Below are 19,371 nucleotides of genomic sequence, written 5' to 3'. Positions count from 1 at the left end.
AAAAACTCTAATCAGCAAGTCTGACACTTACAATGCATGGTCTAATATCCTTTTACTCCTGTTTTTGAATGATACTACAAAAGGTTTGTCTTGTCTGTGTTCAGGTGACCAAGAGCCTAAATCCTTCCTTGTCTTTTTGTTGGATTGGGGTTTGTTGTTGTGCTTGCAGCAAATATAATTGAGGATAAATTCCTCAAAAGTCTTTCTCCTTCCACCTTCTCCACTCGTTTGGTTATTTCATTTGCAGGAGGGGGGGTTTGGAAGTGAATTTGTAGATAAGGTGGTGGTGTCAGGCTTTAAAAAGCCTTTATTTTGCTACCAGCCACTGGGGTGCTTTTTTTCATGTGTTCAGAATAGGGCGTGTGAGACGCTAATGAATCTGTCTCTGAGCCAAACATGGACCCTGATTTAAATGCTTGTTAGTTTGTCACAAGAAGTCCCAGAATGTGCTGGCACCACACAGACTTCTGTCTGAAAAGCTCTGTTTAAGCTGTTGATTGAGGAATAAGGCAATAAAATAAGTTATTAAGATGTCAGTTGTCACATCTTACAAGTTCTGTGGTGGTTTATAATATGGGCTGTGAATAAGAGAGGCACAGGGGAAGGAATTAAGAGACACTGAGGAGGTGTAGCTGAACAGTATTAGAGACAGGTATGTATTGCTGGATACTGTTATTTCAAAAAAAAAAAAACAAGCCAGAAGTCATTATCACTTCATCCTGACATGCAGTGAGGTATTACACTTGCCTACAAAGCACGAGATAAACCGTTCTGGATTTGCTGATAGGAAGGCTGACGGGCACTGATCATATCGGAGCAGATTTCCTGTCTTGCAGCGGTACCGTGTGATTCAGCCCACTATCAGATGTTCTGGCGGCGGGGAGAAACAACCCAATTAATACATGTGTGGATGTGCACGTGCCTGCAGAGCGCCTGGCACTTGCTTTCTATGTCCCTTCAGTGTAATTCTGCATGTACCCTGGTGGGATGAAGAATTTGTATCTTGCCTAGACATAGTAGAAAAATCATATTAAGTAATGGGGGAACTCCAGGCTTATTTTAAAATAGGATTTGAGAGTGAATACATTTTAACTAGGGACCTTCATTTTCTTAAGTTTAGTGTTCCTACAGAAGAAACAGGCACTAGCTTTTTTATAACTTTAGGCTGTTTCGCTCTGAAAACTGCAACATAGGCTAACTGGCATTTTAACAAACCACTGAGGGATTCCAAAATACATACTTACATCTTATGTAAAGCCGTTATTGCATTTTCTCCTAACTGCAAACTTGGAAACTGAGTCTGCAATCTGAGTCTTAATCTAGATGACTACTAGATCTTTGGTCACCAAGGGGAAAATAATGTAATGACAACGTGGTTAGTTCTTCTGTTGACTGGGGAGCTGGCGTAGAATCAACTGTTGGCTTCTAATCCTGCTGTGGTATGCTGGGAGGTGTACGTAGCAGTGGAAAACCATGGCTGCAGTCTGATTTCTCCACAACTCCTTTCAAGGTAAACCACAATTTCAATCTAATGCCTAGCAGACACAGACCCACATAGTGCAAGCAGTTTGATATTCCTGCTAAGGCCTGTGCATAGCAGAGCTTCAGAATTCCCGTAGCATTGTAAAAAATTCCCATTTGTAACCTCAGCAGCTGTTTTTGCAACAAGTCTATGACATGTTGGTGAATGCAGGCTTCTTAAAACCTGTTTTCCCTGCCAAGACTTAGAAAAAATTGTCTTTTTGATAATGGAAATGGTCGTCTTTATTTGTGAATATGTGGGGAATGCTTGGGAATAGCTCTAGTATTTATGTTGCTCTTGGTTCCTCAAAAGATGGGACTGAGGGCCTAAATACTTCTCTTGGAAGAGATGAGTAAGCCAAGCTAAAAAAAGGTGACGTGCTATCAGGGTGAGAAGAGAAGGCAAAATAAGTAGTTTCTAAGTCAGCTGCTGTGAGCGTCTGTCACTTCTTACCGTATAAATGACCCATCTGGCTGGTGGGGCTTGTAAAGGAGGTACTGGGTAAATTGAGAGTGCATGTATACCTTTGTTAGCAACCGTAATTATCTCCCACGGTCTGGAAGGCCTGTCGAGCTGGTGAGGTTAAGGTACACTAACTTCCAATGAGCAGGGGTGGGCACAAGGTGCCTAGCATTCACTTCAGCCACAATGACAGCTGCGTTGGCCATGGGTGACACTTAATGGGAGTCTAGAGCCATGACAAATCCGTACTTCTGTCTCTGTGCTGCTTATGTTACGTTAATGATCAGAGGGCTGGAGCACCTTTCCTATAAGGACAGGCTGAGAGAGTTGGGGCTGTTCAGCCTGGAGAAGAGGAGGCTCCAGGGAGACCTGATAGTGGTCTTCCAGTACCTCAAGGAGGCCTACAGGAAAGATAGGGAGAGGCTGTTCAGTAGGGCCTGTTGTGATAGAACGAGGGGTAATGATTTTAAAATAGAGGGAGGTAGATTTAGATTGGAAATTGGGAAAAATTTTTTTACAATGCGAGTTATAGAACACTGGCACAGGTTGCCCAGAGAGGCGGTGGATGCCCCATCCCTGGAAACATTCAAGGCCAGGCTGGATGAGGCTCTGAGCAACCTGATCTGGTTGGAGATGTCCCTGCTCCTTGCAGGGGGGATGGACTAGATGACCTTTGGAGGTCCCTTCCAACTCTAACCATTCTATGATTCAATGATTCCATGATTCTGTGATAATCGGTTGCAGATTACAACAAGCAGGTAAGTAGGCTGGCACAGCTGAGGGGCCTGGGATCCTGTCTGCTTCTGCAAGTGAGTTGACATGTAAAGGTCTTCTACCACACCCTAGTTTCAGTGGTTGAATACAAAGGAGAAAGGAGTGAGCAGTGTCTGAGGTAAAGAGGTTAAATCAAACAGGGTGAGGGCATTGAATCCTTGTCCCATGACTCAGTACCTTCCCGCTAGAGAACCTCCCTCGGCATGTGTTGTCACGCTGCCCTGAAGCGCTGGCTGGGGTTAGAGCTCCACTGCCCTGCAGGCTGTACAAACAGCTGAAAAGCCAGTCCCTAGCCCTGTGGAGCATCTCTTCTGGGAAGACAAATGATCCATGGGAAAGAAGGTGAAAGGGAGAAGCCATCATCTGTGTAAAAAGTTCTTGCGTGCCTTATTTCCACTGTTGCTGCTGGCTGTGTTCATAGCCTGGCTGAGCAGTGAGGAGCTGGCTCATACCCGAGTAATGTATTTGCCTGGAGACAGAGGGAAGCTGCTGCTGTGTTCATGCTACAACTTGGAAGACCTGCAGCACACAAGAATTGCATATTTTGGCTCTTAGAGAAGCACAGAGTTCCAAGCAAGAGGTAGGGCCAAATTTTAAGTGGCCCAGTAATGCTATGGACATGGGCATTAAAAATGGCAGTGGTGACCTCAGCTCCTGGCAGCCTCAAATGTGTGTAGCTGATTCAAGACAGAAGAGTTGTTTACACGCCTAGGAGGCACTGACTGCTGACAGTACTTTCAAAAAGAAGTTTGGATATTGAAAAGGAGCGTTGCCAGCAGGTCGAGGGAGGTGATTCTACCCCTCTACTCTGCTCTCTTGAGACCCCACCTACATCCAGCTCTGGAGCCCCCAACATAAGAAGGACGTGGACCAGTTGCAGAGGGTCCAGAGGAGGCCACAAAGATGATCAGAGGGCTGGAGCACCTCTCCTATGAGAGAGTTGGGGCTGTTCAGCCTGGAGAAGAGGAGGCTCCAGGGAGACCTTATAGCAGCCTTCCCGTACCTCAAGGGCCTGCAGGAAAGACAGGGAGAGACTGTTCAGTAGGGTCTGTTGTGACAAGACAAGGGGTAATGGTTCCAAAATAGAGGGAGGTAGATTTAGATTGGATATTAGGAAAAAAAATTGTTTACACTGATGGTGGTGGATCAGTGGCACAGGTTGCCTGGAGAGGTGGTGGATGCCCCATCCCTGGAAACGTTCAAGGCCAGGTTGGCCGGGGCTCAGAGCAACCTGATCTGGTTGGAGATGTCCCTGCTTCTTGCACGGGGGTTGGACTGGATGGCCTTTAAAGGTCCCTTCCAATGCAAATCACTCTGTGGTTGGCCATCTGGCCATCGCACTGCAATGTGGACTGTGTTTAGCCTTAAAGTCTCTGAGTGACTTGATTTGTTTTGATTTCTCCCTTGGGCTCTGCTATTAGTTTGTTTGCTGAAAGAAAGGACAGAAATAGAGAAGGCAGATGAAGTCTGACTTGACTTTTTTTTTTTTTTTTTTTTTTTTTTAATTAAGTACTCACTAAATCTGTGTAGTAACTTTCCTGGTCTGCAGATTGGTCTCCAGGCCATGTACAAGCATATGCCTAATGTGTGATATAACTAACCAGGAAAGAAAACAACTCATGACATTGCACACAGCAACTCTTTATTCTGTTGAAGTAGGTTTAAAATTATTAAAAATTTGCTTCACAGTATTTAAAATGGCTGCAGTTTGTGTGATGGATACATGTAGATTAATAAACTGCACAAACTACTTTTATTGTTTCTTCCATGTGATGCTATCTTCCTTCGTAACTCATTGTATTCATATAAGGATTTTTATGTAACCTGTGGTAAAAAATGGCACCATCTTTCCAGTGCACTTTTGGAACGTGTGTTTAAAAGTAGTGCTGTGTGAACAGCCTGAGTGACAAAACAGCCATGAACTTAATTTTGGCACAGATTTCTTATGCTGTCCTGGTAGCTTACCTCAGTTTTACACTTGGAAAACTGGCCTTTGGAGGCAAGAAGTCAAGATCTGCAGTTACTGGAGACTTCGCCAGGGCTGCCTCTGCTTGAGTGTTTATCATGGCAAAGCTTTTTTTTAAGAGGTACTTCAGCTGATACTCTCAGGGTAACAGGGCTGAGGCTCTTCTCTCTCCAGCTCATAATCATCCTTCATAAGTAAATAAGGAAAGTAACAGGTCAGAAGATAGAAATGTCATGCTCAAAAACCAAAACCAATGAAACACAACGCACACTTCCTCTGCCCCCAAAACAAACAAAAAAAAAATCTGACTTTTATTCTGTTCACACAGGTAAGTATATTGTGTGTGTATCTCATTTATTCCAATTTTTTTTTTCCCTCCCCAGGCATTTACCAGAAAAAGTCAAAGATGATGTTCAGCTAAAGAATATGAGCGGGCAGTGGTTTTATGAAGCAAAGTCAAAGAGGCACAGAGATAAGATACATGGAGCAGATATTATTAGAGCTTCCATGCGGCGGAAGCCTGCCACTCTTGGTAAGCATTTCGTTTCTATTTTATGATGGAAAGGATGGCTCTAACTAGCTAACCTCACACACTGTTGTCTGTGAAATACAAGAATAATATTACTGTCTCTTCAAGCAGAAAATGATGCCAAAGAGAGATTTCCCGTGTAGTTTACAGTGTAAGCTTTCCTCTCCCCCAATGCTATGTATTAAGAAGAGAATTCTGTGTGATGACTGCTAATGGGACGGACTGGCTTGCACTCCTTGCAGTCTCATTTCCATTTCTGAGGCCCTGAGAGCTACCCTTGAATGTGCAAAGAATTGGAGACTGAAGAAACTGCTCTTTAGAATGGATTTCCAAGATTATGGGTGCTCAGTTTGAGACTGCTGAGGCTTAATGGTAGGCACCATGAGTTAGAGCTAGTGGTTATAACTACTGAAATATGTGTGCTGGGAGCTGTGGCAGCTAGAACTGGCATCCTTGTGTCCACGTTAACTGTAAATGCACCCACCATCCCCCATATCACGGTGGGTACCCTCAAATGATCTATTAGAAATGTTTGTTAAAGCCAACTGTGTTCACGTGCCAGATAATGCAAACGTTTATTTAGTAGTTCAGATAGGTATCTTGTGTGTAAAATGAGTCATGATGACAAGCTTGGTGCTCACATGATGACAAATATTATATTCTGAAACTCTTACTCAAAAAAAACCCAGCATGTGGGAAGATAATGCATTGTGCTTAACATCGGAAGTAAATACAGTGTTTTCTTTGGAGAGAAATAAAACAAAAGAGTAGAATGTAAGAGCTGCTCTACTGCACCAGAGCAAAAGCTCCTCTCCCCAGCACCCTGCCTCTCAGAGCCCCTGGCAGCATGCGTAGGCTCCAAGGCCAGGACCAGCCTGCAGCCAATGGCACCTCTGGCTTTTCTGAAATAGAGGAGGCATTTCCGGATTATTTTTTCCCCATTAGTTTGTTCAAGAAGTTCTTTAAAGCTATGCCTCTCTAACACTGACCACGTCCTGTCTCGAGGGATTTTAAAATGAAAGTTTTTCACATTAGAAGTGACCACTTCCTTTTCTGGTTTTGAACTGATCACCATTAACATGATCCCTGGGAGGGAAAGTGAAGGGTTGATCTATAGTCACAAAAACATATGTAATATACTATACAGGATTTTATAGGCTTCTATTCTAAATCTCTCGGCATCTGACTTCCTAATCCGAGGAGTCCTGGTATATTTTCTCATTCTTTGTATAGAAAGTGTTTTGTTGTGCGGTTTGTTTTTTTTTTTTTTTCCCTTGGAGAAAGTGACCCCCATTGACTCTTAACCACCTCTAGTTCTACTAAATCCTTTTGACTTAGAAGGGCAAGACTCTTATTATTCTCACCAGATTGTACTGAAATTTGCAATCTTTATGTTTTTAAGTTCTATTAAAGGATTTTGCTGTGTGCTAGTGAAGCAAGTAAGGTGCTTCCCTCAATACTGTGGTTGGACTACAGCTTGCTACTTTCTATAGGTTTTGTAACTACAACTTACCCTTGCTTTCCTGTGTCTAATCCTGCAATGTTACACCTCAATTCCTGTATTTGCAGAGATGAGTTTGGATAATGGCAGTTTAATTAGTTCGCGGTTACTGTGTGATGGTTTTGAGTTTTTAAGTTAATAAGAAAACACCTTGACTTGAAGGTTATGAAAACCAGCTGTAAAATTCTAGCTAAATTGTAGAGTAGCTTATAGCTTAAAGGACAGTACTTAACGTTATATTATCTTAAAGGAAGGTTAATTAATCCCAGTCTTATTACTTGAACAAAAGAGCATACTGGTACATTCAGAACTCCATTCAGAACTATATGCAATTGCTTGGTTTCAATGACTTATTAGGTGTCAAGATATTTTTGCTTGCAGTTATGGATAGCAAAAATGAGAATAAAAATCTTGCTTATTTTTGTGCTCTAAGAAATTCTTAATTTCTAAACTGTTCAAGTGAAAAAAAGCAGTGGAGGAAATAATGTAAACTGATGTTTTGACTCTGAAAGGGGTTATCAGAATAGGATTATGTCCCACCAAAAAAAAACCCCAAGAACAACAAAAAAAAACCAACCAAACAAACAAAAACCCCAAAAAACCGAGATGAGGCTTTTTGTTTGGTTGTTTTTTTATACTTAACCTACTTAACTGTTTGTGGTAATTCTATCCATAAAGGATTAGCCACCTGCTTAAATGAGAGTTCTGACTGACTTCCAGTTTACTGGAAGGGAAGGGAATAATTGACTTCATTAACTGAACTTCAATGTATTTTTAATTTCCTATGGTTTAAATGTTTTTGTTTCCTCAGGACACTGAAGCTGAATTTTCAATATTTAGCTGCAAGAAATAAAAGATCAGTCTTTACCAGGGTTGTGGTAGAAAACTCCATTTAGGATCATTTCAAGGTCTAAAGCAGATGTACCTGGAGTAGCACAGTGGGGTATTCAGAGCGGTATGTGACATTTCTAGTAGCATTAGAAAAAATATTCTTCAGAAGGCACCACATCTGCTCCTGTACACAATTAAAGTACAGTGGACTTTTGGAATAGCTGTAGGACTGAAGGCAAATACTTTTATTTGCTTCTTAAGAAATCCTGTATGAACATATGGGAGACAACAATATCCTTGTTTCATGTTTTAGCTGAAATGAGTCAGAACAAATCGAACAAAACAAAGAACAGCTGGGTGAGCAATGTTAATAAAGAAGTCTCTGTGCCACCAGAACTACATGGCATTGTGGAACATCAAGATGAACAACAACCGAAATCTAGTTCAAGGTAAGCGGTCTGTTTAATCACACTTAGTATGTATATATCGGGACTGGTGAAACTTGTGAGCTGTAAGTTCCATCCAAAATATTGTACTTTCCTCCTGTTTCAAAGATCATCAAGTATTTCCTCTGAATCGCCCAAGGAATCCGTGCATGTGAAAGGCTGACAAATCATAGTCGTGCATTGTTAATTGTTCTACATTCAAATGCAGAACAATCTTTGACTTACCTCTTCAAGGAAAAAGTTGTCAATGGTGTATAGAATGCTCCCACACATGTTCACATGTCACAATTTTTAGTCTGGCTCCCAGAAGTGAGAGCAGTATTTTCTGGTTAGAATGGCTGACCATGATCAATCCTCTGCAGTTAGTAACAGGGGGACAAAAACTTCTGCATCTCTTGATTCAGTTACTTAATGAGACCAGACTGTTGTTTCAGCTTGAATTTTAAGCTTGGACTGTATGAAGAATGAGAGACTGAGAAATCACTCTTCAGAATTTTCCAGGTTTTTGGGTGCACAGTTTAAGACCTCAGATTTATTTTTTTTTTTAAGAAGACCAAATGTATTTCTGGTGGAAAGAACCAGAATCTTTGGATATTTGTGGAAAATAAGTCAGATTCTACCAAGAAAAATAAATGTATTTCTGGAAGGGAGAGGCTTTCATTCAGAGTAAGACAAGATGGTCAGCTTGGATAAGTCTGAATGGCTATAGTTGTTGCAGGAAAGCTGGATGGTAAGTAGTTTCCAAACTGCAGAGGACTTTGTATTAAATCACTCTGTCTTCATGAGGGTGGTGAGGCACTGGCACAGGTTGCCCAGAGAAGTTGTGGATGCCCCATCCCTGGATGTGGTCAAGGCCAGGTTGGATGGGGCTTTGAGCACCCTAGTCTGGTGGAAGGTGTCCCTGCACACGGCAGAGGAGTTGGAACTGGATGATCTTTAAGGTCCCTTCCAACCAAACCCATTCTGTGACTCTATGATCTCAAATCTGTAAACATCCCAAACAGCTCCATTTTGCTTTGAAATGTCCTGAGTTGATTTCTGAGAGAGGGAGGGAGACGTGTCTTCTCTTTTAAAACACGTACATGTAGTAATTCATTGGCTGTGTGAAAAGCTCTCAAAAAGCCTGCATTTTGAAGAGGAAAGTGCTGATCTCTTAGTGAGTGTGACAGCAGGTGGAAATTAAATGTCTTTAATGGCCAGATTCCTCAACACCATTGAGGAAACAAGAACCAAGGTGTAAAACAGCTGTTGTTTGTGCCTTCAGTGAACAGAGTGAGGTAAGAGCCAGAGTTGCTTCGTAGATTGATTGTTTTTACTTCTGATTCTGCCATTGCTCAGCTCTGTGACCTTTCACCTTCTTGTCTGTCTTCTAAGTCCTTCTCTGTCACCTATTTTTTCTTTGCAGCAAGGCTTGTCTCCTACTATGCATTTGTACAATATCTAGTAGCGGTTCCATCTTTCCGTTTTGTGATCTGCAAATGGGGCACGCACGCTCACGATGAATGGCACCAAAGGTTGCTGTAAGTCTTAAGTCTGGCTCGCATTAATGATCTCTGTTATCCTTTACGTATCATTATCCGTGAACTTGGAGGGGCATCTGTCTTGCTCGCATCTGAAATCGTGCTGAAAAAGATCAAATGAACTGCTTTGTTACAGACTTCCCAAAAAATGAAGTTGTACAGTAAGAATGATAAAGGCCACTTATCACAAGAGCGAGCTTACCTCCCTCTCTCAAGTTGGCTGATAATGCTGACAGAGTTCGTTGTTACTGAACGTAGTCTTTCTACAGGTGGCTCTTATCTTCAGGAGGTTGTTATGGAGTTATTTCTTTAGGGACAGCACAAGACATGCTGCTGTTTAATATATCTTTATTTTGCGTGTCATCTTGTACATCAGGAAAAGATGATGGTACTTAAGAGAAGTACAGCCTGGTAACGTTGTTATTACGATTAGAATTCCACAAATTGTGTGTGATTGATGGAGTAATACATTTCGTAAACTGCCAGGGCAACCACTTCAAAAATATAGAACATAACAAGGTTTAAGAACATGTAGACAATGTGTTTGAAATATGACCAACTTAATTGTGGTCTTTAACTTGAGGTGATTTGATGTCTTATTTCAGGTCACACTCATGTGAAGCTTGATAATTATTGTCCAGGACCCTCTCCTGCCCTTTGCTCCAAAATGTGCCAGAAATTAATCAGTCTGTATGCCTTGTTCATGTGTGCTTATACTTTGCCAGTAGTTCAAGGTCTCCCTGCTAAAGCAAGCTCACGCAGTCCAGGATTTGAGACAGTTGAAAGGGATCTGTAATATGTGGACTGGACACTTGTGTTTACTTTGCATAAATACTTGACTAGGTGTCTCAGATTTTTGGTTTCTAAAATGTGAAAAGCTGAAGCAAGCAAACATGGCAGGGCTACGTGCAATTCATTTCTTATGATTTCAATATGGACTTATTTCACTGTGACTGAGATGGTCTACACAACGTTGCATGTGAGAAATTGCAGAAGTGCTGTGTGTTTTTAAAATACTCCTCCTTTCTGTTCTCTTGATACTGGACTTTGAAAGAAACTGGTCTGATGTGGCTGTGGGCTGTCTCTAATGGCAGCAGCTGATCAGGAATTGAGAGGGAACACAGTGCTGGGAAAGCAATAACCCTACCAGTTGGGGTAGGAAGGGAAAGTCTAGATACTACAAACGCTTAATTTGGTTGTTAGGATAGTAGAGCTGCAAGGAATGAATTTCCATTGACTCTTCCTCTTGCAGTGCAGTAGTCTCAGCATGGCTAGAACTAAGAGGATGAAACAATATTGTTATGGAGCTTCAGACTGTGTGAAGTGGGCAGACCAAGGGCAGATCGTGCCTGACCAATTTGGTGGCCTTCTATGACGGGGTGACAGCATCAGTGGACAAGGGACTAGCAACTGACATCATCTACCTGGACTTGTGCAAAGCTTTTGACACTGTCCCGCATGACATCCTTCTCTCTAAACTGGAGAGACATGGGTTTGATGGACGGACCACTCGGTGGATAAGGAGTTGGCTGGATGGCCGCACTCAGAGAGTGGTGGTCAACGGCTCAATGTCCATGTGGAGACCGGTCACGAGTGGCGTCCCTCAGGGGTCCGTGTTGGGCCCGGCCCTGTTCAACATCTTTGTCAGCGACATGGACAGTGGGATAGAGTGCACCTTCAGCAAGTTCGCCGATGACACCAAGTTGTGTGGTGCCGTCGACACGCTGGAAGGGAGGGATGCCATCCAGAGGGACCTTGACAGGCTGGAGAGGTGGGCCCGTGCCAACCTCATGAAGTTCAACCAGGCCAAGTGCAAGGTCCTGCACCTGGGTCATGGCAATCCCAGGCACAAATACAGGCTGGGCGGGGAATGGATTGAGAGCAGCCCTGAGGAGAAGGACTTGGGAGTGCTGGTGGATGAGAAGCTTAACATGAGCAGGCAATGTGCCCTTGCGGCCCAGAAGGCCAACCGCATCCTGGGCTTCATCAAGAGGAGCGTGGCCAGCAGGTTGAGGGAGGTGATTCTCCCTCTCTACTCTGCCCTGGTGAGACGCCACCTGGAGTACTGTGTCCAGTTCTGGAGCCCCCAGCACAAGAAGGACATGGACCAGTTGGAGAAGGTCCAGAGGAGGGCCACGAAGATGATAAGAGGGCTGGAGCACCTCTCTTATGAGGACAGGCTGAGAGTTGGGGCTGTTCAGCCTGGAGAAGAGGAGGCTCCGGGGAGACCTGATAGCGGTCTTTCCAGTACCTCAAGGGGGCCTACAGGAAAGATGGGGAAAGGCTGTTTAGTAGGGCCTGTTGCAATAGGACGAGAGGTAATGGTTTTAAAATAGTGGGGGGTAGATTTAGATTAGAAATTAGGAAAAAATTTTTTACAATGCGAGTTGTAGAACACTGGAACAGGTTGCCCAGAAAGGTGGTGGAGGCCCCATCCCTGGAAACGTTCAAGGCCAGGCTGGATGAGGCTCTGAGCAACCTGATCTGGTTGGGGATGTCCCTGCTCCTTGTAGGGGGCTTCGACTAGATGGCCTTTGAAGGTCCCTTCCAACCCTAACCATTCTATGATTCTATGATTCTATAAGTGACTTAACAGCTTCTAGTATCCAAATGCTACATGTGGTTCAAGCACGTGGAACATTTTAAAGTGCTGCTTTAAATGTAGGTTTGTGGGAACTTAGAGTTTTGGGGTTTTTTTTTCCACCTTCTTACTCTGAGTGGGCTTCAGGCCAGCACTGGCTTGCAGGCTTTGTACAAACTGAATGACTGCTAACCTGAGGATTTGGACCAGAAGATAGATGATAACAAGTTACCCAGATCTTTTTTGTTCTAGATCCTATCCTTAAACCAAACCAATTCTTACTGAATGTGAAGAAAGTTCAGTTCTGGTAGGTCTGTAAATTGCTGAGGGTCAAATCCCAGCTGGGGCCAGTTCAGCTGCTGCTGAGTCAGGGTGGTGCTAGATTAGGTGGAACAGAAAACAGACCACAACTATATTCTTAAAATTAGGATGGTGATCTTCATCCTCACACTCCAAATATCTAAATTCAGTCATGAAGCTATGAACAAGTTTTTTTTTTTTTCTTGAATGTTATATCACCGTGGTACTTTCCTTGCATACCATAGCCTTTTACAAGCCAGGTGTGTGAAATGTCTCTGAGGGTGTAACCTTGCACAGAACGAGTTTTCGTAGGGTGACTCAGACTGTCAATATTGCCTCTGCTCAGTGATACCATCTGTCTATATGCTAAATTGCAAAAAAGGACAATATTAAAGGAATTTTATCTTTCAAATTAAGATTTGTAGGTTGTTTTCTTCCCTGGGCTAGAAAATATTCTTAACCTACATTGAACACGTGACAGGTGTGGGTCCTAGAGTTCTGCAAGGTGAAAATTTGCACAAAAGCCTTAATTTTTAAAACCCATATAACTTTTCTAGAAGAACAGGAGTGCTGGGATACCTAGATAAGGACATTTCTATGGAGTGTCATTAAATCACACTAGCTTTACTGACACCAGACTCTCTACCCTTGAGGATAAGCCCAGGAAAGCTTTTTTTTTTTAATGGGAGGCCATTTCTGAGTAGACTGCGTCAACAATGCCTGCAAATCTGTAACCCATTTCTCCAGCTTTGTTGCTGTGTTCATCTTGTTGTCTCTTGGTTCCTGTCCAGTGCTGTCCAGTCTGTGCAGAGTTCAGGCCTTCACTGTGGCTCGTAGCGCTTTGTTTTTCCGAACTGCAGTGCAGGAATTTTTTAATCTGGGTGTATTTATCAGTTTGGCTTCACACACTCTTTTAGATTAGCCTTGTGAATGCAGCATATCTGGGAACTGTTTGTTCAGTTTTCCCATCTGTATGGGTTGAGGGTAAACTCATATTTTCAGATCCTTTGTTATGAAACTTAGTTATAGGATCCTGGGTGTTGTTTTTCTTTCTACCTTATGTTTTCTTTAGAGCACAGTTTTCCGTATGTAGTACCAAATTAATTCTTCTATGGTGAGTCTGAAGTAACATTGCATTACAGTACTGTAGGAGTCTGTGTGTTCAATGAGACCTAAAAAAGTTACCTTGCTACCTGTAAAAACTGCAGGCTGAAGAATGTCTTATCAGTTTCTTGCAGCCCGGGGTGCATACCTGGTACAGCCCAGGTACAGTATTTCCCTTGCTTAAAAATGAGGGAAGAGTTGAAGTATTCATGCCCTCGGCCTTAAAAAACAAACAAACAAACAAAAAAAACCCACCCAAACCCCCAAAACAACAACAAAAAAACCAACAAAACAAACAAACAAAAAACCCCCATGTTTGTCCTGTTGGGTAGTAGATGTTACAGATGAGACACAAACTGCAGGAGCACACAGATGCTCATGAAACAAAAACACAAACTCAAGTGCTTGTAAAAGCAAGAACATAAACTCCAGTTCAGCAGAACAAAGATTCTTTAAAGAATTTTCAGGTTTTTTTAAAAAGTATTAGAACTAAGATTAAAAACTGTTATGTGGAATTATATTTTTAAAAGAAGTTTAAAATGGCAATATTGATCTTTTTAAGAATAGAAAAATATAATTTTTTTCTATTAGGATCAGAAAAGAATAAAATAACAATAACGATGTTATACCTGATGTGTACATAGAAGAGGCTGCTGCAATTAGTGTTGACATGTAAGAACAGTTCATTTTTTCACCCGTGAGGTAGTTTCCATTACAAGATCAGCACATACCTTGTTTGTATCCCTATGCATGGTGGTATATTAAAGGTGGTGTTGAACCAAAAGAGTGAAGAAGAGATATAGAAGTTTGTAGCTCAGATTACAAGTGATATTTTTTTTCCTAGACTTATATTCAGGCTGCTCGTTGCTGTGTCATCTTATCCTCTCTAATTATGTTTTTCCATTCATAAAATGGGGGTGATGTTACTTCTCAGACACACTTAGCAGGCCAGTAGCCTTTTAAGGGTGGCTGCCAGACTTTTTTCTAAACTTTGAGGTTAACTGTACTGAAACCTGGAGAAGATGGGGAAAGCTCTTCACTCTTTGGCAGGGCAGACTTGTGTCAGTTACCTAATGAGAGAGATCTAATTAGAGGTTAGAGGCAGCTCCTGTTCAAACCTGGAACTTGATGAGAGCTGTGAGCTGTTTTCTTGTCCTGAGATACCACACCTGCCTTCAAAAGTGTTGTCTTGTGGCTATGCTACTTATCAATTGATATCTGGAAGTGTTTTCACCCGTGCCAAAGAAATAGTCGGCATCTGAATCTCCTTGTACAAGTATATTGAAAAAAATGTAGGAATTTCTTACCTTTCTTGCCTGAGATAACATTTCCTACCTAGAAAATATTCATTTTTCCTGCCTTGTACTCTTTCCCCCATCCCCAAAATCATAAGCATGTAAGTTGGTTAATGCCAGCATTTTCTCTGTATAAGTTAACATACTGAATGTGTTTGGTTTTGTTTTTTTTTTTTTTTTTTAATGAAGACCATATTTAAATCCACATCTAACTGCCATGTTCAAAAAACAAATGCTTTTCCATATCTGAGATGTTTAGATAAACTCAAATTATTAAAATTGGATTGTTTTGGAAAAAAAAAGCCTTGCATCATTCTGCAAATAGATGAAGTATTTCTTGATACGATGTAGGAGTTGTCTCTTCTAGCTGTTTTAATTTCTTCTTATTAGGGCTATACTTAGTAAGGATCACAAGTAATAACTTCACTGATGCTATCAAACTGCAGATTTTAGAGATCTTAATTCAAAGAATAGCTTATAAGCTGTACCTCTGAGAGGATGTGTTGTTGTCTGTGGCATGTCATGTCTTTGCTATAGTGGTGATGGAATTCCTGTGGTTTTTCTGACTTGGACACTTTGCAAATCTCTATTTTTATCAGATTTTGGCACTTCCCTGCACGTTGATTTCAGTCCCAGAAGTATGAATGTAGGACAAGGATGGAGACAGCAACACTCATATTGTTTGGAGAGTGGCTATATTTACATAAAGCTTGCTCAAAAGTCTAAAAGATATAAAAAATGTGGTTTCTGTCATGCCAAGTAGAAGTTGTATTGAATTATTCAACAAGCAACAAAAACTCCACAAATAAACAAAGCGGCAAGAATATCCCCTTGCTATGGAAAGAAGATTGGCATCTAAATCCGATGAGAACAGGCTACATAGAAAAATTTAAGTGCCAAGAGGTTATGTTTGAATATGTATAAACAAATCTCCGTTTTGCTTTTTGAAAAAGGCTTAAAGTAATGTCCTGTTTGCTGAAGTTGTTATATGCTTTTTCATTGCAGTTCTAAAACAATAATCTCTATGTTAGACAAACCGGAGGAAAGACCTATGAAGGCAGCAGTCTCACCAGTAAAGGTATGATTCTTCTTATAGCAGAAGTTAACTTTTACATTTTTGCTTCAGTGGTGTCCTGGTTTTGTTTAGTGAGGGAGGGCTACGATGGTAGCTCTGCAAGAAGCTGATAGAAGTTTCCCCTTTGTTCAGTGGACTCGGCCGGGCCTAGGGCAGACCCGCTGCTTGACAGGGCCGAGCCAATTGGTAGCAGAATATTCTGTGATAACACCTCTGTGATAACGTATTTAAGAAGGGGAAAAACGGGGCCGGTGGCGGTGAGGGGGGGAAGATGTGAAGAAGCTCAAGCAGGGGCAGAGAGGGGGAGACGTGAGCCTTGTGGGCCTTGCGGCCCTCACCCTCTGGCCTCACACCGGGCGGCCGACTGGGCCCAACTTGGCCCAGCCCGGCTGCAAGAAGTGGAGAGGAGATGAGATGTGAAGAGACCCTGAGAGGCGTCTGCCTGAGCCCGTTGTGAAGAATTTCTTGTGAGAGGAACGGCTGCAGATGCCAAGGTCAGTGAAGAAGGAGGGGGAGCAGTAATGCTGCTCCCGGCAGAGATTCCCCTGCAGCCCGTGGTGCAGCCCATGGTGGAGCAGGCTGTCCACCTGCTCATTATCCTGCCCTGGTTTTAAATATAAACAAATATTTTCCCCAAGTTGAGTCTGTTTTGCCTGTAACAGTAATTACAATGATCTCTCCCTGTCCTTATCTCAAACCTTGAGCCTTTTTCTTATATTATCTCTCCCACCACTTGGAGGGTGGGGGGAGTGAGAGAGAGACTGCATAGTCTGATCCCGAGCGGGGCTAAACTATGACAAGTGGTAAAGATAATTAAAGATTTGAGGAAGAAAGATAGTAAGTTGGGAAAAAAAAAGTGTGTATTATTGTTTTGGAAGGAGGTAATAGAAACTACAACTTCAGTGATAAAGTGCTGTTACAGCTATAATCAGTGGCTATCTGTGCTTGACATTGTTTCCAATCTCTTCAGCCACTGAAAATAATTGTCTTACACTGTTCCAATATCTCTAAAGTCATAGAAGTAGAGATAAACTTATTAAACTTGCAACAGCTTGGGATTTTTGAGTGTCTTTAAGTGGTGACTTATCTCTGCTGTTGGTAACTTCAAAAAGAGCAGGATGAGGCTATCGCTAGCATTTCTGATACCTCTGTGGTTCATATTCAGGTTTTTTGTCATGTATCCAATTTAAGAGGTGTGCTTCCAGATTCTTTGCTGGCAAGGTAGTGAGGCAAAGGAAATCACTGCACTTTCACTTATTTTGTCAAGACTGTACTGATATAACAGTTTGTCTGTAATTATAATGTTCATTTATTTATTTTTTTTTTTAGCAAAGGAGAAATCCATTTAATTCCACTGCAGCAGGTGATAACTTGAACAGTGGGGAATCAGAAAACAGATCAACCATTCTACCTCAGATATCAAATAAGGGTAAATATAATTCTTTAGCATATGACTGTGAATTTCTCGGTGGTTTATATGGAAATTATTTTTACTTTCATTGCTTCTCTTTGTAAGGTATCAAAACCTGTTTTGTCTTAACTACTTGGAGTTATCAACTAGTTCATTTCAAACTCCACGTGAAATGTGAATATTCTCAGGAAATGGCTGTTTATGTGAGCAAATGGTTTTTGCTTCCTTTCTTTTAGTCACAGTTTAGTCAGTATTAAGCACTCCATCCAAGAGGGCTGTGTTATCCTGAACTACTTTAAGAGAACAGAGAAATTTCCTTTAATTTGGCATAGCTGTCTTTATGACCTTCCAGTCATTGCTGCTATTGGCTCAACAGAAGCAGCCTAACTCTTTGATCTTTGTTTTTTTTTTCCTTTGTTTTCTCAATCCTGTTTATTTTTGAATACTCCCTTTCCTGCAGTATTATCCGCAAGCAAGTAGATGAGTGATGATATATCACAATACAGGCATTTGAAGTTGTAATTTAGAGGGTCATATGTGGAAATTACTCTCCTGTCCCTGTTATGAAGCTTGCCAACAGGAAAAAAGGGAGACTTGCACATTAGGAATTTTAAAAAGTCATCTTCCTACTAGGATATCGCTTCTGCATTTTACCTTGTTCCATATGAATGTGGAAATCATAGAAACAGCCTGTTTCCATTTCTGTAGGTTGCTGTTTATGTTCTGAACCTGAAGAGGTCTATGCATATTCAAAAGGTGCCCCTCCCTGCAAAGTTTGTTCCTTGCAGGAATAACTCTGATCAAAAATTTGGTGTGCTCTCTACCTTTGGAATCATCAAATAGTTAATATTTCTAGAATAAGAAATAACTGCAGGATTTTCCTCTGTTAAAACTCCCTGTTACATACAATTGAAATCAGCATCTATGTTGAATTTCCTCCTGTGTTTTATTGCATATGTTTTTAATAACCCAATATAATCACTGCATTCTAGATCTGCACTGTCATACCCCTCTGTTTATGCATATGAATATCACGTAAAGTCATGATTTCTTCTCTGTGTGTGTCTTACAGAAATTTTGTCACTCTCAGAAGAGAGCCAGCCTAAGCCAAACTTACAAAATGATGAAGGGGAGAAACGTAAGAAGCCTTCTGCAGAACCTACTGATGAATCACAGAAAGAACCAGTTAAGCGTCCTGTCCCAAAAGCTAGAAAATTAATTCACAAAGCAACAGATCCTGTGGCACAAAGGGAAGACTCTGTTCCAAAACCAGCCAAACGGACGGAGAGGTTTAATGGCATTGCTACACCACCCAGGGGCATTCTGAAGCGCAGTTCGAGTTCAAGTTCCACTGACTCAGAAATTCGTGTTAATCAGATGTTAGATGTTCAGAAAAAGAATCCTCTTCCTGCTGCAACTATTTTTGAAGGAGAAGCTGAGAAGAACTCTCTTAAGGAAGAAGTGGAAGACTCCACACAAATTTCACTGGAAAAGCTAAAACAAGTGAGGTTCTCATCTGGCACAGGGAAAGGAGAAGCTCTGCAAAGCCCACAGCTACACCATGGTAGAGAAAAAGGAGAGTTTGATTTGTTAGAATCTGATGAAATAAAGAGTAGTGGAAGTCATGCTGTAAAGCCTTTGGGAACCTATTCATCAGCTTTGCAAGTAAAAACAATAGATGGCTTACATGATATGTCAGTATCTGGTCCCTGTGACACGAACAGGTCAGTCTTCCCGGTTAATGAAACCTTGCAGACAAAGACAGTTACTCCTAAGAAACTTGAAACTCCACCAAAGACCTCCAACAATATCCTGCCAAATAGCAATAATGAACAGAGTGTTGATGAGACACGTGAAAATAAAGCCAACCAGTTCTTGAGCCATGAATCAAAGTCACACCAAAACTTTACTGGTAAGAGATTAATAGGAGTGAAAAACAGAATGTAATAATGTATAGCACATATTAATGTTTAAATCACTTGCATCTAAGAATTAACAGCTAGGAAACAACTAGGAATGTGCTACATATATGGTAGAATTAAATTCTAAATAAC

The 19,371-nt window shown here is 41.6% G+C and overlaps 1 protein-coding gene across 2 annotated transcripts in view; it reads left to right on the top strand.

The window, feature by feature from the left end:
- Nucleotides 1-19,371, top strand: part of SYTL2 (synaptotagmin like 2) — a 63,083-nt gene that overhangs the window by 24,458 nt on the left and 19,254 nt on the right. For both annotated transcript variants that reach the window (XM_086739692.1, XM_086739690.1), the window contains exons 3-7: nt 5,108-5,256; nt 7,899-8,034; nt 15,837-15,909; nt 17,236-17,335; nt 18,390-19,229. In XM_086739692.1, coding sequence (XP_086595818.1) covers nt 5,108-5,256; nt 7,899-8,034; nt 15,837-15,909; nt 17,236-17,335; nt 18,390-19,229 — 1,298 coding nt within the window. The remainder of the gene's footprint in view (nt 1-5,107; nt 5,257-7,898; nt 8,035-15,836; nt 15,910-17,235; nt 17,336-18,389; nt 19,230-19,371) is intronic.

Source organism: Chlamydotis macqueenii, chromosome 1, assembly GCF_036417535.1.
Source record: "Chlamydotis macqueenii isolate bChlMac1 chromosome 1, bChlMac1.mat, whole genome shotgun sequence".
In the NCBI taxonomy this organism is placed as follows: domain Eukaryota; kingdom Metazoa; phylum Chordata; class Aves; order Otidiformes; family Otididae; genus Chlamydotis; species Chlamydotis macqueenii.
Note: the sequence above shows the minus strand (reverse complement) of the source record. Positions and strands in the feature narration are given on the sequence as shown.